This window comes from Emys orbicularis, chromosome 1, assembly GCF_028017835.1.
Source record: "Emys orbicularis isolate rEmyOrb1 chromosome 1, rEmyOrb1.hap1, whole genome shotgun sequence".
Taxonomy (NCBI): domain Eukaryota; kingdom Metazoa; phylum Chordata; order Testudines; family Emydidae; genus Emys; species Emys orbicularis.
The window spans coordinates 94623855-94643868 of record NC_088683.1 but is presented as its reverse complement, the minus strand read 5'-3'; the positions used below and the strand labels follow the sequence as shown (position 1 = coordinate 94643868).

Genomic DNA, 20014 nt, shown 5'->3' with positions numbered 1-20014 from the left:
GGGGGGGGGGGATACAGGGGGAGCTGCTCAAGACTGTCCTACATAAATGAGGAAAAGTTGAGGTGCCTTTATTATTCTTTTGTTCCACTCTTTCTTTCTATGGGGAATTTGCCAATGCAATTTCACTGTCTTCCTTTTAAACAAACAAACAAACAAAAAAAAGGCAATGGCTATTGAAAATAGCAATTCCAGTCCTAATAACCACTGGGAAGCATTTCTTGCTCAATTTTATCCTACTTTTTCTATAGCAAGTTACAGTGGATCAGTATATTTGATTTGGGAGAAATGAAGTAACGGCTGCCAAAACTGAGCTTGAGCACTCCTGAATTTTGAGGTGTTCAAATCTGGAAGGCAGGTGCTGGGGGGGCTGTGGCTCCGCAGGGGAGCACGGCAGAATGTATGCAGCAGCGTGTCTGGCGCTGCGCAAATCCATACACGCTGGTCTGAGTGGCACGGTAAGGGGGCTGGGGGGGTTGGAGAAGGGGTAGGGGGTTCCGGGGGGCAGTCAAGGGACAGGGAGCAAGGGGGGTTGGATGGGGCGGAGGTTTGGGGGGGCAGTCAGGGGACAGGCAGCAGTTGGATAGGCATGGGAGTCCCAGGGGTTTGTCAGGTGACAGGTAGGGGGTGGGGTCCTGGGGGGCAGTTGGGGCAGGGGTCCTGGGAGGGGGTGATCAGGGGACAGGGTGCAGGGGGGGGTTGGATAGGTTGGGGTTTCTGTGGGGGGCAGTCGGAGGGAGTGGATGGTGGCAGGGTGGGGCTACCCTCCCTCCCCGTGGAGTGTCCTATTTTTTGAATGTTAAAATATGGTATCCCTACCTTCACAGTGCAGCTCTCCATTCACAGCAGCATGAGGTCTCAGCTACCTCACTCCCTCCCCCTCTTTCCTGTTGGTAGTGGCCAAGGGAATGCTGGGAAATGTAGTTCTTTCCGTGCTCCAGGGCTGGCTCTATAGGCAGGGAGCTAACCAAGGAACTACAGCTCCCAGGGCCCCCTGTTGGTTCTCAGCTCCCATGCTGGATCCCTGCCGCCCCTGCAAATGGGCTGCCCCAAGCACGTGCTTGCTTTGCTGGTGCCTAGAGCCGCCCCTGAGCACGAGGAAGACCAAGGACAGGGTAGGCCCACTGCTCAGTGATGAGGGAGAAACAGTAACAGGAAACTTGGAAATGGCAGAGATGCTTAATGACTTCTTTGTTTCGGTCTTCACCGAGAAGTCTGAAGGAATGCCTAACATAGTGAATGCTAATGGGAAGGGGGTAGGTTTAGAAGATAAAATAAAATAAGAACAAGTTAAAAATCACTTAGAAAAGTTAAAAGAACAGGAGTACTTGTGGCACCTTAGAGACTATCAAATTTATTTCAGCATAAGCTTTCGTGCCTGCAAGTCACCAGGGCCTGATGAAATGCATCCTAGAATACTCAAGGAGCTAATAGAGGAGGTATCTGAGCCTCTAGCTATTATCTTTGGAAAATCATGGGAGACAGGAGAGATTCCAGAAGACTGGAAAAGGGCAAATATAGTGCCCATCTATAAAAAGGGAAATAAAAACAACCCAGGAAACTACAGACCAGTTAGTTTAACTTCTATGCCAGGGAAGATAATGGAGCAAGTAATTAAGGAAATCATCTGCAAACACTTGGAAGGTGGTGTGACGTTATGAGTGTAAAATAATATTTCATTGAAAGATGACAGGGCCAGAAAGAGTTAATTAACTCAGACTGGCCTGACCCATGGGTGAATTGTAGAAACTGGTTAGGAAGATATGTAAATGAATAGAGCTTTGAAATGCAAGTCTGCATTGTTAGAGATCTCAAGGGTAGATGTTTGCTCAGGTCTTGTGATGTAAACAAACAAGTCTTGTCTATTGCTGTAACTTTAATTCAAAGATCAAAAAGGAATATTAACATTTATGATGATACTTGAGTGAAATAGTATTATTGTCTCTATGTCTCTTTGAAGGTTGTGGTAACCTGTATCTGAACTGTTTAATGGATAAATTACCCTGTGCTAATTGCCAGGATGTTTGGGAGAAGGAGAGTTAAGCCTATTGTTTTCTCAGGCCGAAAGGCTGCTGGAAATGTATAAGAACCCTGGGACAGGATTCTGTTTCGTCTCAGATCTGCTTTGGGTTTCAAGAGGGGGAAATCTTAAGCCACAAGGATTGAGATCCCCAGTCACTGACTGGAGTCACCCTGAATATGGACATTGGACTATAACCTATGGACTATATCTAAAAGGACTTTTGTCAACTGCAAGCTCACCTTTGCTATGTATCTGAACCTCAAGAATTGAATTCAAGTCTGTATGTATATTGATCTTTTAACCAACACTCTCTCTCTTTTCTTTTTTAATACATTTTAGTTTAGTTTGCTTTTGCGAACAGGGGCTGCTAACAGGGAGTTTCGCAAGGGAGTTCTCCAGGTGAAGGAGGAGCAAATACAGGACCCTTGGGGTAAGTGACTGTCTGTAGTGTGTGTTTGTTTGTGTTTGGGGGTTACTTGCTGTGTGCTGAGCTTGTGTTTGTCAGTCTGTTTGGTTGTTTGGTTGTTTGAAGGACCGTGTGCTGTGGCTGGCAGTTGGAAGCTGTGAGCTTCAAAGGAAGGTCTGAAGGCTAGAAGCCTCTGGTAATTGGCTGAGCCTTAATCAGTGGGCGGGGCATTCACCCAGGCCAGGGCTTTATAAAGCAGCGCACAAGCAGGATACTGGGCTAGATGGACCTTTGATCTGACCCGGTACGGCCTTTCTTATGTTCTTATGTAATAAGAATTGGTTATTAGCGTGTATTTTGGGTAAGATCTAAGTTATAATTGGACCTGGGTATGTGGCTGATCCTTTGGGATTGGAAGAACCTTTTCTTTTATATGATGAAGGAAGATTTTCAGTAATCATATATCTGACAGGTGTGTCTGGACGGAGGCCTGAGGCTGGGTACTTTAAGGGAACTGCGTTGTTTGGACTTCTAAGTAACCAGTGAGGTACTATAGAAGCTGTTTTGTGCTGGCTTGGTAAATCTAAGTATTGGAATAACCACCAGCGTTTGGGGTTGGTCTGCCCCGTTTTGTTTGCAGTTCACCCTGATTGAGTGACCTCAGCTGGCTCCCACGGGCAGCACCGTCACAGAGGGTAAGGTGATAGGGAATAGCCAGCATGGATTTGTAAAGAACAAATCGTGTCAAACCAATATGATAGCTTTCTTTGATAGGATAACGAGTCTTGTGGATAAGGGAGAAGCGGTGGATGTGGTATACCTAGACTTTAGTAAGGCATTTGATACAGTCTCGCATGATATTCTTATCGATAAACTAGGCAAATACAACTTAGATGGGGCTACTATAAGGTGGGTGCATAACTGGCTGGATAACCGTACTCAGAGAGTAGTTATTAATGGTTCCCAATCCTGCTGGAAAAGTATAACAAGTGGGGTTCCGCAGGGGTCTGTTTTGGGACCGGCTCTGTTCAATATCTTCATCAACGACTTAGATATTGGCCTAGAAAGTACGCTTATTAAGTTTGCAGATGATACCAAACTGGGAGGGATTGCAACTGCTTTGGAGGACAGGGTCATAATTCAAAATGATCTGGACAAATTGGAGAAATGGTCTGAGTTAAACAGGATGAGGTTTAACAAAGACGAATGCAAAGTGCTCCACTTAGGAAGGAACAATCAGTTTCACACATACAGAATGGGAAGAGACTGTCTAGGAAGGAGTACGGCAGAGAGGGATCTAGGGGTTATAGTGGACCACAAGCTAAATATGAGTCAACAGTGTGACGCTGTTGCAAAAAAAGCAAACATGATTCTGGGATGTATTAACAGGTGTGTTGTGAGCAGGACACGAGAAGTCATTCTTCCGCTCTACTCTGCACTGGTTAGGCCTCAACTGGAGTATTATGTCTAGTTCTGGGCACCGCATTTCAAGAAAGATGTGGAGAAATTGGAGAGGGTCCAGAGAAGAGCAACAAGAATGATTAAAGGTCTTGAGAACATGACCTATGAAGGAAGGCTGAAAGAATTGGGTTTGTTTAGTTTGGAAAAGAGAAGATTGAGAGGGGACATGATAGCAATTTTCAGGTATCTAAAAGGGTGTCATAAGGAGGAGGGAGAAAACTTGTTCACCTTAGCCTCTAAGGATAGAACAAGAAGCAATGGGCTTAAATTGCAGCAAGGGAGGTTTAGGTTGGACATTAGGAAAAAGTTCCTAACTGTCAGGGTGGTTAAACACTGGAATAAATTGCCTAGGGAGGTTGTGGAATCTCCATCTCTGGAGATATTTAAAAGTAGGTTAGATAAATGTTTATCAGGGATGGTCTAGACAGTATTTGGTCCTGCCATGAGGGCAGGGGACTGGACTCGATGACCTCTCGAGGTCCCTTCCAGTCCAGGAATCTATGAATCTATGAATGTTTTCCCCACCTAGGCCTTTGTCCCTTAGAATCACTGGGGACATTGGGGTTTGTGTCTCTTGGTTTCCCTTTTCCCTGCTTCCCTCCCTCCACAGGCGAGGAGGGGGCTGCTTTCCAGCCCTTGTTGTGAGAGGACCTCACAAAGCGATGGGATAGAAAGAGTGCTCTGACAGTGATCCCCACTGGGGCTCTGGGCCATCCTTTGGGCCATGTGGTGAGACCCCTCAGCCTCCCGCCCCGCAGAGTCTCAACGCTGATTGGCTGAGCTGGGGGCTAAAGCTGGACCCTTTCTACTCCATCAGTTTACCTGACAGCTTAGAGAGTTAAACAGGCTGTAGGTCTCCTCCTGCAGCAACAGAACGGGCCTGTCCCAAGAGCCCCTCCTTGCCACTGAGTCCTGATGGCCTTTGATCAGGGCCAGGTGCCTGACAGACAATCATCTGCCCTACATGGGCTCTTTGCTTTTAAATTAGCTTCCCATACGTAGCCTGGGCCCAGACTCCACTTAAAGGGACTGGGTCCGCCCTGAAAGACACTTTGAATAGACAAATCACTGCAACTCGGTCACTCTTAGATTTAGATGATAACTTATTTGTGAGTATGTTTGCTTGCTTGAACCTGCAAATAACTCTGTTATTTCTTTTTCCTAGGTAACAAACCTTTAGATCATTTATTACAGGGATTGGCTACAAGTGTTGTCTTTGCTGTAAGATCTAGGGTATCAACTGATCTCGGGTAAGTGACTGGTCTCTTGGGACTGGGAATAATCTGAATGCGGTGTGATTTTTTTGGTGACAATTTATCAGTAAGTCCAGTTTGTCTGGGTGGCAAAATAGACTTGAGATTCTAAGGCAGGGGTCCCCAACACAGCGCCCGCGGGCACCATGGCACCCGCCGGGGCGTCTAAGTGTGCCCGCATACTGGCCGGCGGACGAGCATCCGCCGAAATGCCGCCGACAAGCAGCAGCATCCAGAGGCATCACCGCCGAAATGCCGCCGATGGCGACGCCTCTGGATGACGCTGCTTGTCGGCGGCGACGCCTATTGACGTTGCCACTTGTCAGCGGCATTTCGGCGGATGCTCGTCCACCGCCACGGTCCTCCGTGGCTCGTCGTCTGGCGCCCACCAGACGAAAAAGGTTGGGGACCACTGTTCTAAGGGGACTGTCTGAGACTCCATGGTAAGACTGTTACAGTGATCCAGGAGCAGGGGTGCTGGGTGGCTCTTACCAAAGCCAGGCTTGGGCTTCCAGCCTGGCCTGGGGACGGGGCCTCAGGGGAAAGAGAAGGAGCAGGGGGTGGAGGCACAAAGAGGGCAGGGCCTCGGGGGAAGAGGAGAGGAGAGATAGGGCCACAGAGGGGGCAGAGCCTCATGCCGTCCCATACACTTCTACCGAGATTCCAGCACTCCTGTCCAGGAGTTCACATTAGTTACTGGCTTGGTGAAATCTGCTTATATAACACACCACCAGTTTGGGGTGTCTGCCCTGTTTTTGACAGTCTGCCTTGAGACAGGCACTCACACTCTTGAGCCCCTCCCGACAGCGTGATAGTTTCTTTGCCCATCTCTTAACCTATGTGGGTGGTTCATTACCCCAAAAACATTAGCCAGAAGATGGCTTATTGCAGCTATGAAATGTAATGCGACTATGACGCAGTTTTCAATGGCCATGAGAGGCAGTTACAGCAGCTGGGATTCTGCAGGTTACAGGGGAACACTGGCCCGTGCCTTGGCTACAGGAAAGCATCCTGTAGGAATTGCTATGCCAGCCTACAGCATCGGATTATCCCTCTGTCCTGGCTGAACACGCTGTGGCTGGCTACACTAGCTTTGAGGCTACTTTGCACCACTCCACCAGCACAGAGTGTGCCTCCTGTAAGCGAGCAGCAGGGCCACTGTACCCTGGTGACAGACAGGCATTGCAGAGCTCTAAGCAGAAGCGTTTAAAGCAATTATCAAATAGTTTACATCCAAAATTTAACCTATTTTCAGCTATTTGTGGGATTTCTTGAGGATTGTCTACACAGATGGGAGAAAATGCCCTTCTGAACCAAGAATTTGGGGAGAGAAAAACCACAAGTAGTTGTTTTATGTGTATGTGAAAAACACAAAAAAACAACGTATTGTGTTCCTGCTTTTGTACAGCAACTTTCCTCAAAGCCACTTGGGCATCAGCCAACAATGCTGATGACACACAAAGAGGCACTGTGTGACAAGCAGATGAGAGTCCTTTTCTATAAGGCACATGTGTCTGTAACAGTGCCTAGCTTAGGGAGCTGGATGAGCTGATTCATGAGGAAAGATAAAATGATATAAATATATAGACTGGTCAAATTTCTAAGGAAGGGGACTATGATTCTGCCTGCAAGTATTTGAAAGGTGCAAATGCAAAGGATGGAGGGAAATTGTTTAGGGTTGGGTGAAGGAGTAATGGAATGAAACTAAATAATGGAGAATTTACTCTGGACATCAAGAAACAAATCCTCAGCAAGAGGTCTATCAGACTGGGGAATAGTTTCCTAGGGGAAGTGATGAAAGCCTCATTGCTGGTCATTAAAAATGGATAAAGCCCTCAGGGGCATACCACTGACTAGAAAATAGAGGGGTGGATAAGAATAGACCATTTCTATCTTTAATTTCTATGATTCTGTATGTAAAAGGAGCTGTTTTCGTTTCTGTTCGGTGAGAAATGCAAGAAAGCAAAATGAAATTGTGTGAAATGGAAATAGGGGCAGAAAAGGGAATAATATGTTGTTACTAAAAATGTGGCGTTAAAACAACTACAGGTCAAAAGTGTTGTTGTTAGCATTGTCATTATCCGATTTGATCTGGAAACTCGGAAACTCTTCCTACCACATGGTCAAAACAAGAACCAGACCCAGTTTCCCTGTGGCTGGAGTGTTGAAAGGTACCAGCCTAGAAAAGGGGCCTCTGGAGTTTGGAAACTACAATCACAAAACATAATATGATTTAGTTGCCTCAAGCTACATCAGTAGTTTCCTTGGAGACAGGGCAAAGCATTCACTTGTAACAACTAACCCTGCAGAGGTGGTGTGTGCTCTTGTTAGTGTAGACACAGCCAGCAAGCACAGCCTAAAGTTGTATAGCTGGAGATTACAGTTTTATTCACTTTTGCTGAGACTCTCAATCATTTCTAATGACTTACGAGGAGCTGTCGTCCATGCATCGACATCCCCAAACCAGAGAATTAATGGATCTGAGCTGAGACAAATGCATTTCATATATAATAAATCTTTCACTAGCCCTTTTCATCCCAGAGGATATAAATGGTACATAAAGGGACCACTTCACCCACCACTGAAGTGCAGACATCTCTGAGGTGGAATGCAGCAGCTGTTTAACAGTGCTAATATTGTGCAACAGCCCAGCACACTACAATGTCTCCAACTGAAATTACAGGGAGAAGGTAAAGAGTGTGTGTCTGGGTGTTCCCCTGTGTGTGTGTGTTTGTGTAGTGGGGATCACTCTCCTCCAGCGCTATCACAACATGTGCAGAGAATTCTACTGGACTTGGGAGTGGAATGTTGCCCTCTGGACCCTAGAGCCAGAGCAAAGCCACAGCAGATAATCAGAGAGCGTTAGAGCCCCTCCTCCCCTAGTGGACTGACTGTTGCTGTGTTGGAAAAGCCCCAGCATGTAAAATAACCCCTCCAGCCCGCACCAGCTGGATTAACGAACTACCAGCCCGGGCCAGCTCTGTTCCCCAGCACGCTGTGCTTAGGGTGACCAGATGTCCCGATTTTATAGGGATAGTTCTGATATCCAGGTTTTCTCTTATATAGACACCAATTACCCCCCACCCCGTCCCAGTTTTTCACACTTGCTATCTGGTCACCTTAGCTGTGCTCTCCAGCCCCTCTGGCACTGACCTGGGTAAAGGAGCGGTGCGGGCTGTGGAAATCGATCTGCAGCATGGTCCCAATGAAAGGCAGAGAGGTCGGCCCTGGTGGGTAGCGACTCCAGCTCTTCCTGCGCTTCAGGAAATCAAATAGCAGAGCGAAGACTGTGAGGGCTATGCCCAGTGCTGGGAGGTTGTTCCCGCAGGATCGAAGCTGGGACCAGAGCCACAGGAGCAGCTCCATGATCTCTCTCCCCTTTGCCTCCCCCCACGTGTTTTTAACTCTCACCCTTGCCTCTTTTTCCTGCTCCTGTTCTCTCACTCTTTGCTATTTCTGTCTCCCTAGTTTCCTCCACCCGTTCCCCTTCTCTCTCTCTCTCTCTCTCTCTCTGTTTATTTCTCAGACACCCGCCCCTCTCTTGCTAACGTCACAGCTTGGAGCTGCCTGGCCAGAATTTCTCTGTAGCCCCTCCTCTGCCTGGACAATACAAACTCGCAGGGGAGTGGTAAGGAAGGGTGGCCCAGCCCCTGTAAAAGGGAAAGGGCATAACTCCATTTCCAGCATCTGTGGTATGTAACATGAGGGAGAAAGGAGCCCCTGGAGCCTGTGAGCTGTAAGGTTGGGTCCATATGCAAGAATGAGTCTCTCCTAGGGCTTGAATTGCCCCTTGTATTCAGCAGTAGCAATCCTTACCTGGAGTGACTCGATGTCCCCATTTGATAGGGACAATCCCGATATTCACGACTTTTTCTTATATAGGCTCCTACTACCGTCCCCCCTCCCCATCCAAATTTTTCACACTTGCTATCTGGTCACCCTACCTTCACCATTTCTCCTCACTTGGTTGGTTAGTAACCAGTTTTTGCTGAGCCCTCGAGAGGTTGCTTAAAATGGGTTTAACTAGATCTGAGTCCCTCTCTTTCTTATTGGATGATTTTTACATAGAATTTAAGGGAGAACCAGCTACTGAACACTGTCAGGGAGGAGGGAAGCGACGCGTCTCTCTCTCCACCTGGTCAGGTGTGTATTGTGTAGTGTCTGCGTCACAATGGAGCCCTAGCCTCAGGCTGAGCCAAACGCTAATCAAGAGATAGTGAAATCGACAAGAAAGGAGCACACAGGAAAAAATCACCCGCGGGTGCTGAGCAGCATCCGGTTTACAAGGACAGTGGACTGGGGGGTATAACTGAGGGGGCAGAGAAGCACCCTGTGCATCTTTCCACTGAGGAGACAAGCTGACAGCATGGCTTGTCGCGTGGAAGATCACAACCAAGCCTGGCTGTAATTCACTGGAAGGGTTTTGGGGGAACTTTGCTCTACAAGACAGAAAAGTATCTAGTTAAATAAGTCTAGGGTCTAGAAAGCATGTTACGATTTTATTTTATATGTAAACCATTTGCTTCCAATACTTCGACTTGCTACTTCTCAAATCACTGTACTTTGTTAAATAAACATTTACTTGTTTTCACTACAAATGTGTCTGAGTGCCGTGTGTTTCAATGGGAACTTGGTTGGGCCCTAAAATCTGAGTGTGAGATTGTTTATGTCCCGGGAGAGTTTCATGCTAGTTTCATGGAGGTTAGGTCCCTCAATGGCTATTAGCCAAGATGGTCAGGGCTGCAACCCCATGCTCTGGATGTTCCTAAACCTCTGACTGCCAGATGCTAGGACTGGATGGCCGGGGATGGAACACTTGATAATTGCCCTGTTCTTTTCACTCCTTCTGAAGCATCTGGCATTGGTCACTGTCAGAAGACAGGATACTGGGCTACACGGACCATTAGTCTGACCCCGTATGGCCGTTCTTATGCCAATCAGAATAGATGCCACTCCAGATCCTCCAGTGGGATAGGTGGAGTAATCTGATCCTGATTTGTAGAGTTGTAAGGAATAAATTACAGGTAGATTCCTCATTTATTCCAATGATGCCCAATCTACTAGCAACAGCACTAATACGCTTAGACATGAGACTCATAATGGTACAGTTCTGATGGGTACCATCAATTTATCTGCCATCTGGTAGAGCATTTTGATGGTTTCCGCCATCTGCTGTTTCTGCTGAGGGACTTCTTCATAAAGAATGTCATCTTTTTGACTCTTCCATAGCTTCCTGCCTGTTAAAGAGAGGTAATGTAGAAACAAAAAACCTGGACATAATATATATTTTTAAAATGTTACCATAGGGATAATTACAATAGGCAGGACAGGTTAGGCATTTTAGAACTCACTACACAAAGAATTAAATTTAAGCATAAGAGAGAAATACAAATTATGAAAGGCATAGACCAGTCAAAAAACTCAAACAACAGCACTTTGAAAGACTGAAATTACAGAGAATATATGTACATTGCAGGAAATATCAAGAAGTAACAACAACAATATAACTATGTGTTGGGAAGTGAGTGTAAGAGAGAGAGACACACACAGAGTGTGTGTGTGTGTGTGTGTGTGTGTGTGTGTGTGTGTGTGTGTGTGTGTGTGTGTGTGTGTGTGAGAGAGAGAGAGAGAGTGAGAGAGAGACAAACACAGTGTATATGTGAGTGAGCGACACAGTGTGTGTGAGAGAGAGACACACACGCTGCCCCTTTAAGTAGATCGGCACTCACCAGTCTGAAGTCTGCTTGTTCAGACACAGCAGCAGCCACCAGCAAGCTCTGTCCCACATCCCACTCCTGAGCCCTGCAGAGATGGGGTACAGAGGCGGGGCGGGGATGGACACCTTGACATCAGAGCCCCCTCATCCCCCCGGCTTCTTTCTCATCCGACGAAGTGGGCATTCACCCACGAAAGCTTATGCTCCAATACATCTGTTAGTCTTAAAGGTGCCACGGGACTCTCTGTTGCTTTTTACAGATCCAGACTAACACGGCTACTCCTCTGATACTTGTTTATCAGCTGCCTCCACAACGTATTTTAAGACTATATTACAACACACATACATAACTCTCTATACACAACCCATACATACATCACACAATGCTATCCATGACCAGCGTGTCACCAGTTCCATAGGATACCTTACAAAACACTGTTTGGCTAAATATTTGGACATCAGTGAGTTGAGTGTGCCCTTTGCCAGTTAGCACAAGGGGTCTTCAGGTCACATCTCCCCTCTTACAGTGCTGTAGGAGGGTCAGCCATTGGCACAATTTCCATGTCATATTCTTGGAGCCTCATGCTCCACCGCCACAGTTTGGAATTGGTGCCTTTGGTTCTATGTACCCAAATTAATGGAGATTGGTCAGTTAAAGCCCCAAACTCTCTGCTAAAGAGAGAGGACCTTAATTGTTTGATTGTCTACTCAACAGCATAGCCTCCTTTTCCTATGACAGAGTAATTCTGTTCAGTGGGAGTCAGTGTTTTGCTCAAGAAAGCAAGGGGCTTTTGTTACTTTCCCCTGATTGCACTGCTGCTGCACTTAAACCAATGTCTGACACATCAGTACATAGTTCAAACACTTTATCAAAATCAAGACTGGCCAGAACAGGCTTTCTGGACAGAATTTTCGTTTACCTTATCAAAACCCTGTGGACAAGCCTTTGCCCACATGACTGTGTTTGGTTTTATCTTCTTGCACAAGCCTGTGATAGCAGACACAATGTCACTGAACCCAGGCACAAATCGGCAGTAACAATTAACCAAGCCTATGAAAGACTGGAACCCCGTTTTGGTCTGGGATATAAGCCAGTTAACAATGGCTTCCACTTTCAAGGGGTCAGGAAAGATTTGCTTGCTCTCAACCCAGTGTCCCAAATAAGGAACTTTGGCTGCTCCAATTTCATATTTACAATACCGGATTATGTTTAGATGTATGAGCAACAAGGCTGATGTCGTGGTGGGAGTCTGCTATAGACCACCAGACCCGGGGGATGAGGTGAACGAGGCTTTCTTCCAGCAACTAATAGAAGTTACTAGATCGCAGGCCTTGGTTCTCATGGGAGACTTTAATCACCCTGATATATGCTGGGAGAGCAATACAGCAGTGCACAGACAATCCAGGAAGTTTTTGGAAAGTGTAGGGGATAATTTCCTGGTGCAAGTGCTGGAGGAACCAACTAGGGGCAGAGCTTTTCTTGACCTGCTGCTCACAAACTGGGAAGAATTAGTAAGGGAAGCAAAAGTGGATGGGAACCTGGGAGGCAGTGACCATGAGATGGTCGAGTTCAGGATCCTGACACAAGGAAGAAAGGAGAGCAGCAGTATACGGACCCTGGACTTCAGAAAAGCAGACTTTGACTCCCTCAGGGAACTGATGGGCAGGATCCCCTGGGAGAATAACATGAGGGGGAAAGGAGTCCAGGAGAGCTGGCTGTATTTTAAAGAATCCTTATTGAGGTTGCAGGAACAAACCATCCCGATGTGTAGAAAGAATAGTAAATATGGCAGGCCACCAGCTTGGCTTAACAGTGAAATCCTTGCTGATCTTAAACGCAAAAAAGAAGTTTACAAGAAGTGGAAGATTGGACAAATGACCAGGGAGGAGTATAAAAATAGTGCTCGAGCACGCAGGAGTGAAATCAGGAAGGCCAAATCACACTTGGAGTTGCAGCTAGCAAGAGATGTTAAGAGTAACAAGAAGGGTTTCTTCAGGTATGTTAGCAACAAGAAGAAAGTCAAGGAAAGTATGGGCCCCTTACTGAATGAGGGAGGCAACCTAGTGCTAGAGGATGTGGAAAAAGCTAATGTACTCAATGCTTTTTTTGCCTCTGTCTTCACGAACAAGCTCAGCTCCCAGACTTCTACACTGGGCAGCACAGCATGGGGAGGAGGTAACCAGCCCTCTGTGGAGAAAGAAGTGGTTCGGGACTATTTAGAAAAGATGGATGAGCACAAATCCATGGGGCCAGAAAAGGACCTAGGGGTTACAGTGGACGAGAAGCTGGATATGAGTCGACAGTGTGCCCTTGTTGCCAAGAAGGCCAACGGCATTTTGGGCTGTATAAGTAGGGGCATTGCCAGCAGATCGAGAGATGTGATCATTCCCCTCTATTCGACATTGGTGAGGCCTCTTCTGGAGTACTGCGTCCAGTTTTGGGCCCCACACTACAAGAAGGATGTGGAAAAATTGGAAAGAGTCCAGCGAAGGGCAACAAAAATGATTAGGGGGCTGGAGCACATGACTTATGAGGAGAGGCTGAGGGAACTGGGATTGTTTAGTCTGCAGAAGAGAAGAATGAGGGGGGATTTGATAGCTGCTTTCAACTACCTGAAAGGGGGTTCCAAAGAGGATGGATCTAGACTGTTCTCAGTGGTACCAGATGACAGAACAAGGAGTAATGGTCTCAAGTTGCAGTGGGGGAGGTTTAGGTTGGATATTAGGAAAAACTTTTTCACTCAGAGGGTGGTGAAACACTGGAATGGGTTACCTAGGGAGGTGGTGGAATCTCCTTCCTTAGAGGTTTTTAAGGTCAGGCTTGACAAAGCCCTGGCTGGGATGATTTAGTTGGGAATTGGTCCTGCTTTGAGCAGGGGGTTGGACTAGATGACCTCCTGAGGTCCCTTCCAACCCTAATATTCTATGATTCTATGAATACTACCGCATCTCTGAGTTTGGGCAATACATTTCCCAAGTGATTCTTGTGCTCTGACCAAGAACTGCTCAATATCGCGATAGGGTTGATATAAGCTTATCCAAGTCCTTTGATTGGCAAGCCTCTGAGAAGTGGCTCCTGCATTAACTAACCCAAGCGGTAACATTTTGAATTCATAAAGTCCCATATCTGCAGATTTCTTCTGCATCGTTTATCTTTCACCTTTCTTTCTTTCTTTTTTATAAATAAACCTTTAGATTTTAGATACTAAAGGATTGGCATCAGCGTGATTTTTGGGTAAAATCTGAGTTATATATTAACCTGGGTATGTGGCTCATCCTTTGGGATCAGAAGAACCTTTTATTTAATGAGACTGGTTGTAAAGAACCACTCACCTTTGCTTCCTTTACAGCTTCTAACCCATTCAGCATGACCACATTTTTCCATTCAACCTGAAGAGAGAAGGTCTTTCCAAACTTCTCACTGGGCTGTCAAGTAAAAGAGAAAAAAGAAAAACAGGATTAAAGGGAAAAAAACAGCTACAAAGGCTGTAGCTTAAAATGAGAGACACTGTAGCATAGTCTGTGGAAGGCAGAGAGCACAGGAGCTTTGACTGCAGAGTGCTTAATCCCTGCAAGGCTGTAGACCAGTGGTCCCCAACGTGGTGCCCGCGTGCGCCATGGTGCCTGCTGGGGCATTTATGTGCGCCCGCTTAGTGCCCAGCAGGGGAGAGAAGCCGCGGCCCTGCGCCTGACGGGGACAGAGAACTCAGGCTGCGGGCGCCGGTGTTCTCGGTCCCAGGCAGACGCGGGGCCATGGCTTAAGCCGGAGAGAAATCGCGGCCCTGTGCCTGCCGGGGACAGAGAACTCCGGGGCTGCAGGCGCCGGTGTTCTCGGTCCCTGGCAGGTGCGGGGCCCGCCTAGTGCCCAGCGGGGGAGAGAAACCGGGGCCCCGTGCCTGCTGGGGACAGAGTACTCCGGGGTTGTGGGCGCCAGTGTTCTCTGTCCTCGCGGCTTCTCTCCGGCTTCTCTCTGGATTCATATATTATGTAATATTAAATATGATGCTTTTCATGTTATTTAATGTACAAATACAAAATAAGCCTTGAAAAATTGTTGGCACCCGCCACACTCTTCTGAAAACATGAATGTGCTCCTGGCCACAAAAAGGTTGGGGACCACTGCTGTAGACCCAAGAGGGAATATACCCAAACCTGGTAGGAGGGATCTAGCTCAATACCACATTTTCATATTGTGACGTGCGCATTTGGGTGGGAGGGCAATCAGCGTTCCTCTCCCCTGCCACCTTCATTTCCCAACTGCTATTTGTCCATAAAGAACATTGTTGGGTTTCAAAGTACTGTCTCACTGCACCAATACTCAGCTGTCCATTCGCGCTGGTCAAAACTCAATTTCCAGTCAGCGGGAAATTTTGACATTTTGAAATTTGTTTCCAGTTAGAATCAGAATGAAAACAAACTTCCCAGACATTGAAATTTCCAAAAAAGTTCTGTTTTGGAAAGTTTTTGTTTCAGATGTCATTTTGAAATCTGGAAGTTTGGATTCTAATGCTGTTTTATTATATGGGGCTTTTTTATTTGTATAGTATTACATTTCATCCATAACATGTCAGTGGTAATAGTGCTCTGAATAGCACTGCTACTGATGTGTTACGAAATAATATAAAAATAATTAAAAATGAAGAACTCCGAAACAAACATTTTCCAAAGTGAACATATTTTCCCTTTGAAAGGCCACCCCCGGGAAATAGCCATCAAAACCAGCATTTGTTGTCTAAAATCTGGTTCAATGAAAACATTCCCACCAGCTCTACTGTACAGCTGTGTATGGGAACCATTGCTAAAGTGATGTAATTCTCCAATTTACACACACCCCTTGGGAGGGTGTCCAAGTCCTAATTTAAGAGCCCAAATGATGAATAAGGCACTTACATTGCTGCTTTCTCAACCATTAGAGTAGTGTAAACTAGTGTCAATGCTTTCTTTATATTAACAAACTGATTTATAATCTCGATGTACACACAGTTCCTTAGTGTATGACTGATCAACAATTAACCAACCACCTACACTGATTACAGTGAGAGGGGGATGTCACAAGCTCACATGATGTAAATGTAAAATGCTTTTTTGCTTTGCTTTTATTCTGTTTAACTTTTTCTCTTTTTATAGATTGAAATCGTCCTGCAATGCAGTAAATAATAAATGCACCTCAGCTGCCACTCAAGAACCGGAAACTGCTGTGGCATGGGTGTTATTCACTAACCCTCTCTGCCAGTCAGTGAAAGGCATCTGTCCCTCTAGCACTTACCTCAGTTACAGCAAGGCGAGGACATTGGAAATTGACCTGCAGCAAGTTCCCAACGAAAGGGAAGGAGACAGGACCCGGGGGGTAGTTGTACCATCTCTTTCTGCGCTTCATGTGATCGAAAAGCAGGATAAAGACAGAAAAGAGAGGCCAAGTGTTGTGACTAGGGTGACCAGATGTCCCGATTTTATAGGGACAGTCCTGATTTTGGGGTCTTTTTCTTATATAGGCTCCTATTACCCCCCACCCCGTCCTGATTTTTCACATTTGCTGTCTGGTCACCCTAGTTGTGAAGCTGTTCCAGAAGGATGGGAGCTGGGACCTGAGCCAGGAGAGCAGTTCCATTGTGTCTCTCCTACCTCACTCTGTCCCCCAATAAGTTTTTCCCTTTCCCCTCAACACTTTCCCTCTGCCTGTTTCACCTTCTCCCAGTCTGTCTTTCTGTTTCTTTCTCCTACTTTCCCTCTCTCATTCCCCCATCCCTCTCTTCCTTTCCCTCTGTTTTTGTATCTATTTCTCTAGCTATGCTATTCTATTCACACCCTCTCTTCTAATAACAAAGTGCCGTAAGTCTACACAGGACTTTACAAATAGCAAAGTGCCGGGCTGTGTAGTTATTGTTTCTCTTCAGCTCCTCCCCAGACCTCGTAGGAGTGGTGACGAAGGTGTGCCTGTCTCCATTTTACACAAGCCATAATTTCACACAAAATTGTAGGAGTCACAGCTGGGGCCAATCTCTTGATAGTTGGAGCCAAAAAATGTACTGGTGAGGACTCTTGATACCGTCCCACTCTCCCCACCGCTCCACTTCAGCAATAGAATTATAGCCGGCAAATTAGCTAGAAAGGAAGAGGTTTGATTGGTTTTGTTACCTCTGACATCACTAACTAGGGTTTGTTGTTGTTAAATATATGGCTGCTCATCCCTGTGGTATCTAACCATCACAGTGGCACTACTTAAGAAGGATCTGAGTTATCCATGATTGGAATTATAACAATTAGACATCAATCATTAAGAACATAACTTAATTACTAACTAATTTCTTCAAAATTGTTTATGCACGTGTTTTCTAGGAGATTTAACCACGTAGAAATGTCTGTCTTACTCTGTTATTAGGATCCTTCAGTCAAAGAAAAGATGAGCCAAGTGCTGCATTTCTTAAAAGCTCACTTTTGATTGACTTTAACACTAACTAATTAACAATTTGACTTGTAAATCCTCAGAGAAGTCAGTCAGTACGGTAAGCCCTGTGGCCTCAAGCCTAGGAAAGAAGGAAGGTAACAGAGTCAGCTCTCTGCTGTCATCTGCTGGAGACCAAGAGGCGTGGACTGAGCAAGGCAGCACCATATTTACATATTAACTTCAGATAATTTGGGGACATAGGGGTATAATTTGGCTGAGTTTTGTACTTGTGCCTAAGCCAGGCAGCCCCTGGGCTAGCAGCAGCAGTTTAGGTGTGTGGGAGGGGGCTAGGGGCAGGGGTTGGGGAGGGCGCTTACCTGGGGTGGGGGACTCCCCTGCAGCTCCTTGGTGGCGGAGTGGTGGTGGGGGTCTCCGCGCCACACGCAGCTGGCACCCACAGGCCCCATCCCTGCAGCTCCCATTGGCTGCAGTTCCCGGCCAATGGGAGCTGCGGCAGACAGCGCTTATGGCGGGAGCAGTGGAGGAGCCCCAGCCCTGGCCCCTGCCTCTGCTGCCTAGGAGCTGCAGGGATGCAGAGCCGGGTAGGGAGTCCCACCAACCCTCCCTCCCCCAGTACCAGTGGGGATCCTGAGTCACCTCCCCCAGCACCTGCAGCACCCCCGGACTTAAACTCGGCCGGAGGGCTGAATCGCTGAAGACCCCCTGAGAGAACCATCAGCTGGGGGGGAGGGGCTCCTGAGAGGTGGGGGCCACCCTGAAAAAAACTGGGATCGCAGGCATATCGGCCAGAGAAAAGGGGGCACTCATGAGAGGTGGATGCTGACCCCGTTACACCTAGTTAGAAATGTTACTGTATGCTGGTAAACTTTACTGCATTGGAGACAATGTGTTCTATTTGTAGGGCAGGAAGTACTCTGCATTAGTCAGTAGCACCCTAATGAAGGGCTAGTCTTAAGGGAGTCCAAAGGGAATCCTGTCTCGTCCATGACAGGCAAATGTCAGCTGCAACAGGCGAGTACCCAAAAGAGTAGGGATGAAGACTCCAAGATGGAAACACACAAATTAAAGGGTGAGGGAAACCACTCCTCCTGCCAAAAAAAGTTTGGGGTTTTTACATGGTCTTTATTTTTTTTGCAGGCTAAAACCTACATTCTCTTTCCAGCTGAAAGCACCAAGCGTCCTTAGTAAGTGATTTTATCGTTTGTATTAGGATAGTACCTGGAGGTCTCTTTGTGCTAGGCACTGTACAGATACACAGTAAGAGACCGTCCCAGCCCTGAAGAGTTTACATTCTAAACAGGCCAGGCAGACACAGTGGGACAAAGGAAATATTATCATCATCTCCATGTTACAGTTTGATAACCGTCTATTCCATTTCTCAGGGCTGTGTGGCTGGGCAGTCTGTGGGTGGACAGGTGACTTGACTGAAGTGCTGATGTGCGCTGGCTAGTCTCTGCTTCCTACAGCCTAGACAGGGCTATGGGAAAGTAAGTGTAAATTAGCTGCTTTCCTTTGGGAACAAGAGGCTTTTAGGTTAAAACCAAATTTTTTGTCTGAACTATTCATAATCTAGCCAAGCAGCGAATGTGATCTGCTCCCTACCTTACATCACAATTCACTCTGCAATTCCCCAAGCAAAATAACCACACCCTCATCCCTTGACTTCTATTCACACAGCCCAAATCTCCTTTCTCACAGTAACATAGAGCGAGTACTTGATATGAGGCACCAGAGGCAAGCACTTTTCAAGAACTAAAGAGACAGGAAGTAATAAACATTAAAGAATAAAAGATTCCTCTTTTTATTAACATCATTTTACTATTTTGTATACAATACACAAATTATAATAATCCTTTACAAGGGCAAATTACAGGGTTATTGTGCTCAAAACACAATATTTTGAGACAATTTAGTGGCAATTCCTCCCATAGTCGCTTTACTCTAACATAAGAGGTTTCTATTCCAAAGAAACTGTGTTAACACTTTTCTGGGCTGAAAGTGAAAGGAACGTGTGTAATGGAGGAAGGAAGGTGTCGTGTACAGGCATAGCATAATAACCCTTTAAATAGTTTGTGAGCCTTTTTGTTCCATTCCCCATGTTCAGGTTTTTTTAGAAGTTGCCAGAACCCAATCAGAGCAGCAATGTGTACATGGAGGAATGCCTGGCATGTTGTGTATTTCCAACAAACACATGTTTGGACCCCACTGTACACATGTGGTTCCTTCATATTACGTTTGTGTAAAGAGAAAAAGATAAGATCAAAACTGGAATTACACTAAACTATAAAGTACATATTGGGCCAGATCCTCAGCTGGCGTAAATAGGCATTGCTCCGTTGAAGTCACTTTAGATCAGTGGAAGATGTGATCCATTTTTGTTTACCAAATCTCCTAAAATAATGCAGGTAAATCTCTGTCAATAGCACTGTCTGCAACATGTAGAAGCAAAGGCAAAGTGTACTTCAAAATCTCTTCTCAGAGAAGGCATTGGCTTGGCCCTGAAGGAATACCCAGGAAAAGTGCTAGAAAACCAAACCACACCCTGCTGGCTCAGAGCACTGAGTTTCCCATTTAAACAGCTGCAATAAGCTCATATTATGTGTTGCAGTGACAAGTCTGCCAGGCTCTTGCTACCCGCATGTAATCTCGCTATCTTGAGCATTCCGTTACACATTTGCTATGTGTACCGACACGTGACAGGGATCTACACAGTGCTGACGGGTAAACGGCCAATAGTGCTGATAGCATCACT

At 46.3% G+C, this 20014-nt stretch overlaps 1 protein-coding gene across 1 annotated transcript in view; it reads right to left on the bottom strand.

The window, feature by feature from the left end:
• Positions 1 to 8506, bottom strand: part of LOC135873112 (cytochrome P450 2D14-like) — a 35284-nt gene extending 26778 nt beyond the window's left edge. The window contains exon 1 of the mRNA XM_065397590.1: positions 8294 to 8506. Within this exon, the coding sequence (XP_065253662.1) occupies positions 8294 to 8506 (213 nt within the window). The remainder of the gene's footprint in view (positions 1 to 8293) is intronic.
• Positions 8507 to 20014: the final 11508 nt, after the last annotated feature.